Source organism: Carassius auratus, chromosome 6, assembly GCF_003368295.1.
Source record: "Carassius auratus strain Wakin chromosome 6, ASM336829v1, whole genome shotgun sequence".
Classification (NCBI taxonomy): Eukaryota; Metazoa; Chordata; class Actinopteri; order Cypriniformes; family Cyprinidae; genus Carassius; species Carassius auratus.
The window spans coordinates 10,420,096-10,431,414 of record NC_039248.1 but is presented as its reverse complement, the minus strand read 5'-3'; the positions used below and the strand labels follow the sequence as shown (position 1 = coordinate 10,431,414).

At 37.5% G+C, this 11,319-nt stretch overlaps 1 protein-coding gene across 1 annotated transcript; it reads left to right on the top strand.

The window, feature by feature from the left end:
- Nucleotides 1-458: 458 nt before the first annotated feature.
- LOC113096003 (leucine-rich repeat neuronal protein 1-like) lies at nt 459-10,462 on the top strand. Its single transcript, XM_026261382.1, has 2 exons — nt 459-989; nt 8,004-10,462. Exon 2 carries the CDS (start codon nt 8,240-8,242, stop codon nt 10,391-10,393), a length of 2,154 nt encoding a protein of 717 aa, XP_026117167.1. The 5' UTR covers nt 459-989; nt 8,004-8,239; the 3' UTR covers nt 10,394-10,462.
- The last annotated feature ends 857 nt before the right edge of the window (nt 10,463-11,319 follow it).

Sequence of the window (11,319 nt, the reverse complement as noted above, 5' to 3'; positions counted from 1 at the left end):
TTATGTGAGCAGACTAATTAACAGGCAAATAAATTAGCTCTGAAATATGTTTTCATCCACCACATGTCTCCTGGGATTTCTTTCTTTTTAATTATTTATGTAGTTATGTAGTTTTGGCATATTATGTAGAGCAAAAAGTTTCATAACACCTGTTCTCCGTAAACACACAGATTAATTTAATTGTCATTATTAAATGTTTTAAATTCATAAGCTATTAGGAAATTTATTCTTTGTTTTAAAACAGGAAATTTTGTCTGAATATCTCTAGACAATGCGAAAGGATGGATGAATTAGGAAGAACTTTCCTCAAAGTGAGGCACCGAACAAAGGGACATTGTCTCATTGTAAATCTTTGGTGAGTGGGACATCATGCAGAGTCCTCCATCACTACGTCAAAGAGGAGGAGGGAGTCAGTGTAAGACGTTCTCATAAGAGAATATCAGCTCCTTAACATTTCAGCTTCCACGCCCCGCGTTATCCCCACTGCGCTCCCCCATTGCCCGCCTTTGTTCGCATCACAACAATCCCTGAACAGATGGTGCTCTGCTTGGGAATCGAGTGACAGCCACCGGCTAGCAACCAATCGCCTGCCTGGAAATCAGCTGACTCGCCTGGACAGCGCCAGGTGCTGTCATCATATTTTCCTTGGCGACGCAGCACGGGCTCCACAGTAACACGGAGACACGGCGGATGGGAGCCAGTCAGCGGATTCCCGTTGCAAAACTCCATGCAAAACCTGACCATGCGCTTGGCGAAGATTGCACATGAATTTTCGCGGAGTGGATGTAGCGAAACGATGCCGCTGTAAAGCAGTTAATTACACGGAACTTACGAGCGACGAGATGGTATTTATTATCTGTGGATTTTCTTTCAGTGCTCTTTCGCAAGGACGTAGATACTGTATCTAGATACAGCAAGTGCATGAAGCAGTCAGCGCGAAGGGAGGACTTCAGTGCCATTCGGAACGTGTAGGCTGGCAAACCAAAGAGGTATGCTCAGATGGATTTTGAAGCATCCACACATACTGTTCTCTTTGTGCACGAGCATCTGTGCATGTTAAACCAGAACCATGGGCAACTAAACAGGTTTTCGCAGTGCAATAATAATTATTTAAAAATACTATAAAAAAATAAAAAATAAAAGCTACTTGCAAAACCATTGTCTTTCAGAATGAGTTGGGGTTTTAAAGTTAGTCTCCCAAAAAATGCTTTTACTTCTTGTAAACTGAAAATAGATGGTGTCTATGTTGCTTTTTAGGCTTCTCTTTTATGGATTAGGTGTATGGCAAGCCGTTTTACCATTTATTCCTTTAACGACTTCCTCTTTTCACAGTGACACTCGTTTATAAATAAGCCTACTATAATAAACCATTTTTTTTTTATTATTATTATGAATAAATACAGTAGTTATGGTTATCTTTTCACCCACAGCTGTTAACTAGCAGTCTACTTATTCATTATAAGCTATAAACTTTCCCATTTTTACTGTTAAATGTTAATGTTATTGAATTTTGTTTTGTGTTTGTTCATTGTGTTGTTATATGTAACTCTTTGTAACTTTGTCCTTTGCTGCCTATCTTGACCACGGCTCACTGGTAGAAGAGATATTGTATCTCAATGGGACCTTCCTGGTTAAATAAGGAAATAAATAATACTGTTTGGATAGCTGACTAGTACCAAAGAAAATAAATAGCTACTAGTATGTAGAGAATGAATTGTGTTATAGGCTACTAGTCAACACTGGATAACTTACTAGAACAAGAAATGCTGTAGCCAACTAAAAATATAAGAATAAGTATTAGTGTAATAAAAACAAATAAATAGTTTTAATGAATAATGTTCACCTGGCCTGCCATACGGCGTGATTTACTGCATTTAATGGCAAGGACGCATCGGCTGTTGCGCTTGAGATGTTCAAGGGCAAAACGTGTGTGATTTTTCACTCATCATTTATGGTTTGTTTATGAGTTCACAAAATCTATGTTGTATTTTTTTTAGAACAATAGCCTGGTAAAAGATAATGTTACAGCGTATGTGTGTGTATAAGGAGCAAGCAGAATGCAATGGGAATGGTAAACGGTGACTTTTTAAAGCTTTACATCAAACGTGAATGCATGCAACGATAAATCCGTGAATCATTTTTGCGTTTTGTTTAACGGATCAGTTTTACTTCTAGTTCTACTTGATTATGCCGTTTGCATGATTTAAATTCTTCATTCACTCGTTTGTTATAAATAGCCTCCTGAGAGTGATTTTACACTGTAATTATGGCGGAAATCGATCCCAAACTTTGATCAGATCCCGTTATATTGCTTGCTTACCGCAGGCGTGCGCATGGAGTCTGGTTGGCGATGCAAAAATGTGATTTGCATCTCAATGTCCAGGCACTTCAGCAGATGTTTCATTGCTTACTCATTCGAAATAAGACGCCACAACTTCCCTAGGAAAGACAATAAACACGGGAAGACGTCTTTTAGTCAGGGGAGGATGTATAATGAGGTTTGAGGAGGGGGTTTGTATTGTCCCATGGGACGCCACCCCTTGTTGCAGCTGTTGCGTCTGTTGCACAAGTTGCCCCCCCCCCATTGTGTGGCTCTCATTCTACACTTTGTTTAATATAAATGTTCACTCATAATATAACGATAACATTTTGCTAAATAAATGTGAACATATTAAGACACAGTGACAGTTAGTGTAATAAAAATTGTTGTCATTTTTTTATAATAATATTGCTCCTGTGGTGGTACTGTAAGAGGCTTGTTCATTTGGAATGGTAATTAATGTAATTTGGAATTAATCGTTTTTGGGGGATTGGAAGTAACAGTGGTCAGTGTTGGTGAAAAGAATAAGTCTGTCTTTTATGTTGATCACAGAGATAAAGAGTGTAATACACCAAGCAGCTGTTTGACTTATTCTGCATATATATATATATATATATATATATATATATATATATATATATATATATATATGTATATATATATGTATATATATATATATATATATATGTATATATATATATATGTATATATGTATATATATATATATGTATATATATATATATATATATATATATATGTATATATATATATATATATATGCAGTGATTCTAAATGCTATTTGAAGATTTTGAGAATTTTTGATATTACGAATTCTGGTAATCCACTCAGTGATGTTTATAAGTGCAAAAGATTTGAAACACACAGTGCTGAAAATAATTGAAATGAGACCTTTGCGGCTTCCCGTGCATTTACTTCTCAGCCCTCATCTTTGTGCAGTGACACAGAGGACTCCATTTGATCGGCAATCAATGTTTTTATGCCATTCGCAACAGTCCCCATCTCTACAGCTCTATACCGCCCATGCCATTACCCCACAGTTCAACCCTGGGCAAAGCTATGATTCACCATGCAATTAATAATAGCCCTCAGATTAAGGGTTGGCAAATGTAGACGGTCTTGAATGCTGGATGTGAAAAGATCTGCTCTCTTGGCCTTTTGCAAAGCCTTTTTGATCCAAGAATAAAATTAATTACCATTAATTTCTCACTCACTTTCTGTGAAGGTTTTTAGGAAGTGAGCTCCTTGAGGAGATTAGCAGAGAGAAGACATGAGTTAGAGACAAGATGGTCATTTTTTCTAGATGATGTAAGCCATTTTAGCAGGCCTTTTGGGTTTTTCCACTTGTTTATTTGGACTTTCGTATTGTATGCTGGGAATGTATTTCCAGTGTTTCCTCTGCCTTCACAGAAAGCTGTGTGCATATAGAGGGTTAGAAAAGCAAATACAGTTTCCTGGAAATGTATTTTCAGGATATTTTAAGTCCTGTAGGCTGTGAGAAACACAATCAGCCCTGTTCATATCTGTAGCAGCAACATTTTTTTCTGTTGCTTTTCATAAGTGGCTTGATGAATCACTGTATCAAATCATGAACAACAAATGACACGTTCTAATGTTTGTGTGGATCCTTGCCATTAGCTCGGGCTTGCGTACAAATCCAAAAGCATTATTTTTTTATACGAGCATTAACCCATTAGTGTTGTTGGTAGTAGTTAAAATATTGATTTCCTGTGAGATTTAAAAAGTGCACTTTACTGTGCTTAAGCTGCTTATTTAGGAAAGCACATCTTTTTTGTATAAATATCTTTAGAGTTTGGTTTACAGCCATTTTGGAAGTTGCATTGACAGATTCAAATGTTTGTAATCACTTAAGTTCACTTAATATTTGGGGCATCAAAACAAAGAGCTACTCAGGATCACATTCGAATCTCGGTTTAGCTCTTAGTGTACACTTAAAATAAACTTGCAACGTACATTTTCCTCAAACTTGAAATAATACAGCATGACAGTACTGTGACCCATAGATCAGACATGTCTTCAAAACAGAAGTCTTCAGTCTCTGCAGAGAACAGATCTGCATCTGTTGGTGATCTGAAATGGCAGGTGTTTCAAATAGGCTTCCACTGAATTTCACAGCTGTCTTTTGTTATCCAAGACTAGGGGAAGTTCAGGATGACGGTCTGGGCATCAGGAAGCAAGCTGGTTGCAGAAGTTCACCTAATGAGGTTGGAATGACATAAATAGCCATTAATTTGGATTCAGATCTTGTTTACTTACAAAGATGGAATATTTATGAGGATCTTCAGGGTGTCCTATTTGTGTGGTCCTTAGGCAAATGGTACTGTGAGAAATATGTTTGTTTTGTTAAATCATATTTCTTCCATTCATAATTGCAGCCTGTGCACAGTTTTTCCGAAATACAGCTATTGAAATGTAAAACGAGTAATTCTCTGTTTGTACCTTCTAATAAAGTTTTCAGTTTTAACCATCATATTATAATAGCCTAATCCTAATTTATATATCCTAATTTATGAGGCATTACTTTAAAGAAAAAATGTAAAGCTTCTAATTTTTAGGCTTATTTGAATCCTTCACTCTGCATCAACATTAGTTTTGTTTAGTAACTCTGCTGCCAAAAGATCAATAAAGCTTAATAAAACATGAAGTGGTGTCTCTGAACTACAGAAAAATAACTGGGCCTTAATATAAAAACAGAGCTGGAATTGTGTCTTAATTTTAAGACCCAGTATATAGTGTATATGAAATTGTGATCTCTGGATTACTTAATCCTACTTACTGGAAAGGTTTTGGCCTCCACTTTGGTAAATACTGCTTTTAAGTGCTGAATCTCAGATTGACCTCAATATTGGTAAAACATTAAACATGATTTATGTGAAAATGGCAGAAAATATGGGGTGCATTTGACCCATTGTTTACTGATTTTAAACAATGGAAAATACCATAACAGAGGCAGTTTATCAGTGACCCTGGACCACAAAAAGGGTCAAGTTTTGGAAATTGGGATTTATACATAATCTGAAAGCTGAATAAATATGCTTTCTATTTATGTAAAGTTTGTTAGTAAAGGACAATATCTGGCCATCTAACTATTTGAATATCTGGAGTGTGCAAAAAAAATCTAAATTGAGAAAATTGCATTTAAAGTTGTTCAAATAAAGTTCTTAGCAATACATATTACTATTTAAAAATGTTTTGTCATATCTATGGTAGGAAATTTACAAAGCATCTTCATGGAACATGATCTTTACCAAAGTCTTTACTTAAAGGTGCAGTGTGTAAATTTTTGCGGCATCTAGTGGTGAGGTGGCGAATTGCAACCAATGGCTCAGAACCCCCCACCCCCGACCCCTCATTTTGGAGAAACTATGGTGGCCGATACAGGTAAAGATGTTGTCGTTAAAGACATCAGAGAGCAATGAGATTTCTTTACAAAGCTAAATCAAGTAATTATATTTACCTAATTAAATAAAACGATGCTATTGCATATGTTAATGTACTTGTTCATCATTGTGTCAGTGTTTTATTCACAAGAACAACAAAGTGACAAAACGCTCTGTAGAGCAGTGAAAATCAGTGGGATCCAGTGTTGTTTTGGACCCCTTTGACATTTCGTGTATCAGAGACAAATCATTACTGAATATATCTTACTGTATATTGTAATACAGAAAAAAAATGAAAAGAAAAGAAAAAATGATGCAGGTTAGGTGGGTTAAAATGATGACAGAATTTTTATTTTAGGTGAACTATCCCTTTAAGACATAAAACAAATTGAGTGTCATGGAAAGCAATGATCATCCTCTTGGTAAAATTTGGTAATTAGTTGCTATTCTTGGAAAATGATGGAACACTTTAGTCTATTTTTTCTTATCTCATTCATTCATTTGCCTCTCTTACCATTTAACAGATAAGTTTAATCGATCTTCTTAATTACCTTATTAAGATATTTCACATGTCATTTTTGATATATTGTATTACAACCTAGATAATTAGATAATGTATATTTTCATTGTTTCATTTTTTCTTGTTCAAACCTGTAAGAGAATGGACTGAAAATGTTAAATCAGTGAAGTGCCAAAGTCACCCCTTAGACTTTTTTTTTTTTTTTATTTGGCTTCCATCTTCACTAGTTTAGTGCTATTTTCAGTGTGAGGTGTCATTCTGTATTGCATTACAAAAAAAAACTTTAAAGATGGTGCTGATAACTCAACACAGGCCGGGTCCCATCTGTGTACTGCACTCTTTTATGAGAATTGCCAAAACTGGCAGTTACAGTCAGCTCTCATTCTAAATTGCCCTGATGCTTCTTTGGCCACAGGGGGGAGATCAGGCCTCTTATTGATTTCCACTCTCACATTATAGGAATCATTTACACCAGCTGTACCATGTTTCCTCCATTCATTTTGCTTGGGAGTATGAGACATAAAATTGTTCAAGCTGTCCAAGCTTGTATTTTTGTTGTTGGATTTAGCTTCACAAGAGACTCCAAAAGCTCTGAAGTGAACATATTGCATATGATGGCACATGTAATCTAAATGTCATAGGGGTGGAATTATTCAGATCTTGGGTCTTTAAATCTTATGTTTTCAGGATAAGTGTAGTTCAGTTGTTTTGAATTGTGCTGTTAAGAAACATTAACAAGGCTGAGCAACTTTTGTGGAGGAGTATCTGTTCTTAATGTAGGTGGTATTTGGCAAGGACTAAATCCCTCTGGCTTGCTGTTTGTGTGATTGAGTCAGCATTAGCAACATATGGGATAGCAGATGCCCCGTTCACTGCTCTGTCACAAACACAATAACATGCCACCTTTTTGTGCCTTTTTCTTGTGATGGGTGCATAATATGCTCGTTTATTTCATTCCAAAATCCAAAAGCCCTTCTAGTGTTAAATGATCCTCCTTAATCTAGGACAGCACATATTTCCTATGCAGAATCAAGTCATGATATGATTGATTTGTCATTGTTAACATTTGGGTAATATCTTATTTTTATGTATTTTGTTTTACATAATTGCTGCAAAGAAAGATAATACTGTAGTTATTTAACCTAAAAAACCATTTTGAATCAGGGTATGGTAACATCTTGACAGGAAAGACTATGAATAAATGTACAGAATCATTTCTACACCTCACTAATGTTCTGTCTTTGTTTACAGTAGCAATTGTTTGATCCCCTGATGAATAAAATTTCCTTCCTTTGCTTCGGTCACAATTTCTATCATCTTTGATCCGCCTCTTCATGCATGACAGTTTGCAGGAAACAAAAGCCGTGCCTCTGGTTTTCACATTATCTTTATATTTGTATACAGGTTTATTATATTTTGTATTTGAAAAAATTTTTTTTTACAATTATGAGACTTAATGCAGGTATTTGTAACTATATTGTGACAAATCTTTTTCCAATTTTGCATATTTATGTGGTTAAGCTAGATATATCTGCTTAAAACTCTTTTATAATTTAATGTTTATTTTGGTAAACAAATAAAATGTCAATGCAAGTACATATTTTTTTCAGTTTTTGCTTAATTCATGTGTAGATGGTTTGAATCCATTTGTGTTAGAATATGCTTATATAACACAGTTTTTCATGTAAAGGAATTCTTCCATTGATTATTGTAACAGGCTTTTCTCTCTTTGTTTGTTTTCTAGGTCAACTCAACAGTTCAAGATTCATTCTGTGAGGATATTTCAAACCTATATGAGCCCACGGGAACTACAGTCTTTGAAATCTTTCGGAAGCTCTTTGACCCCGCTGTTCAAGCTTTCAGAGGGATAAAAGGGCTGTTCTGCAACACTTCTATTGAATGAGAATCTCACCTCACCATCTATTTTGGCGCTATAGGAATTCCAGCTCAGATCTGAGAGGATAAACATTTACAGTCAGAATGGCAAGAGGGACTTTCTTTTTTGTTGTGCAGGGCCAGATTTGTTTCTTCCTGTTTCTGGCTTCACTTGGCCTCTCTTCAGTTCAGAGTACAGAATGTCCGCAGCTTTGTGTGTGTGAGATCCGGCCTTGGTTCACACCCCAGTCCACCTACAGAGAAGCAACTACTGTTGATTGCAATGACCTTCACCTTACACGCATCCCTGGGAACCTGTCCGCTGACACACAGGTGTTGCTTCTGCAAAGTAACTACATTGCCAGAACTAGTGAGGAGCTGGAACAGTTACTGAATCTCACAGAACTCGACCTGTCCCAGAACAACTTCAGCAACATCCGGGATATTGGCCTGACCAACATGTCTCAGCTCACAACGCTTCACCTAGAAGAAAACCAAATAGTCGAGATGCCTGACTTAAGCTTGCAAGACCTAACCAATCTACAGGAGCTGTACATTAATCACAATCAGATCAGCTCCATTGCACCCAATGCCTTCACCGGATTGCGTAACCTTCTGAGACTCCATCTGAACTCCAACAAACTCAAGGCCATTGACAGTCGCTGGTTTGAATCAACCCCCAACCTGGAGATCCTGATGATTGGGGAAAATCCTGTGGTCGGCATCCTGGATTTGAACTTCAAACCTCTAACCAACTTAAGAAGCCTGGTCCTGGCAGGAATGGAGCTCACTGATATCCCAGGCAATGCATTTGTTGGACTAGACAACCTGGAGAGTCTCTCCTTCTATGATAACAAACTAGTCCGGGTGCCACAGATTGCTCTGCAGAAGCTTCCAAATCTGAAATTTCTGGATTTGAACAAGAATCCAATACATAAAATTCAAGATGGCGACTTTAAGAACATGCTAAGACTAAAAGAACTTGGCATTAACAACATGGGAGAACTTGTGTCCATTGAACGTTTTGCCCTGGATAACCTCCCAGAGTTGACCAAACTCGAAGCCACCAACAACCCCAAGTTTTCCTACGTGAGCCGTTTAGCATTCCGTGACTTGCCATCACTAGAGAGTCTAATGCTCAATAACAATGCTCTAAACTCTCTCTACCAAGCAACGGCGGAGTCCCTGCCCAACCTGAGGGAGATCAGTATCCACAGCAACCCACTGCGCTGCGACTGTGTAATTCAATGGATGAGTTCAAACAAGACAACCATTCGATTTATGGAGCCTCTTTCCATGTTCTGCGCCATGCCACTTGAGGTTAGAGGTCAGCGTGTGAGAGACGTACTTTCTCGTGAATCTACAGGCCAGTGCCTGCCAATGATCTCTCACGACACATTCCCCAATCACCTCAACCTAGACATCGGGATGACGGTAGAACTTGACTGTCGTGCTATGGCTGAACCTGAACCGGAAATATACTGGGTGACCCCATCTGGTAACAAAGTCATGATGGATACCATATCCGATAAATACCAACTCAGCAGTGCAGGAACTCTGCGCATATCCCATATTCAGGTGGATGACTCTGGCCACTATACCTGTGTGGCCCAGAATACAGAAGGAGCGGACACTCGGGTGACCGCAATTCGAGTCAACGGGACTCTTCTGGATAGCACCCAGCTTATGAAGATCTATGTGAAACACACAGAGTCACACTCAATTTTAGTATCCTGGAAAGTGAACTCCAACGTTATGTCGTCCAATCTGAAGTGGTCATCAGCCACCATGAAAATCGACAACCCTCACATCACCTATACAGCTAAAGTTCCTGTGGATGTTCATGAGTATAACCTCACGCACCTTCAGCCGGCCACTGAGTATGAGGTCTGTCTCTCGGTCTCCAATATCCACCAGCAGACCCAGAAGTCATGTGTCAATGTGACGACCAAGCACGCTACGTTTGCAGTGGAGATCTCTGAGCAAGGCACCAATACGGCACTGGCGGCAGTAATGGGCACAATACTGGCCATCATCAGCCTGGGCTCAATCACGCTTTACATTGCAAAGAGATGGAAGAGGAAGAACTACCACCACTCCTTAAAGAAGTACATGCAGAAAACTTCCTCTATCCCCCTAAACGAACTCTACCCTCCTCTCATTAACTTATGGGAGGCAGACAGCGAGAAGGACAAGGACTGTTCTTCAGAAACTAAGCCGACGCAGGTGGACACAACAAGAAGTTACTACATGTGGTGAATCTTACCAGACATTATTTCTTCTTTAGAGCACAAAGACACATCTTTGCTTATTTGTGCGTAAAAAAAAGACATGGATTTCCTTTTTTCTGCTTTGCTTTACTGCAAGCAACTATTCAGACTGACTTTTTCGTAGAGTGTATCGCCTTTTCCTCTTCTTTGACTTTCAATATGGCAGCTTTGTTTAGCTTCCGAGACATGTTAGTAGCTGTGCTCTTTCTTTTCGTTCATTATATTTTGATAGCACAACATAGATATTGTTAAGGATTGACTTTGGGTCGATTAATGCTGTAGCACTATATCTGATCCGATATTGATATGTCTTTGGCAGTATTCATAGAGAATGCATTGTTTCTTTCTCTCTTTCGTAAGGCAGTTTAACTGTTGTGCACTGAAATATATGAACAAATCTGTCTTAGGACTTCAGTGTAAGCTGACAAGGTGAGTTTAGACTTGATACACTATTGAAAAATGTTAGCAATTGTTCTGTAATGTTGTATCAACTATAATTTGAGCATTTTGGATTTTCTAAAAAGTAATTTTTGATTTAGAAGTTAACTTTGCAGATTAAAGAATTGTAAACCAGCAATAGAATTGTGAATGTTAAATAATTAGTTAGTAGAAATGCTTTTTTTTAATTACTCAGATTCTTCTTCTTCTTTTTTTTTTTTTTACTTGGGTAGAATCTGTTAATCGCTTAATTCTGTTGTAATTTACAAATGCAAAATATGTTGCATATTACAGCGCAAACAAAAATAAAATACAATTTTGTTCAGATATTTTTTATACAATGATTTTCAAGTCGAGTGTCATTATTTTAATTTCCTATTCTATCTTTCATTCCTATTCTGTCTCTCCCCATCCCCACTTCTTTTTAAGTTATTGAGTGACTCAGTTTGCTCTTGATGTTAAAGGTCTCCATTACAA

Coding starts and splice junctions, on each gene's coding strand:
- LOC113096003 (XM_026261382.1), top strand. CDS start 8,240: ATGGCAAGAGGGACTTTCTTTTTTGTTGTGCAGGGCCAGATTTGTTTC.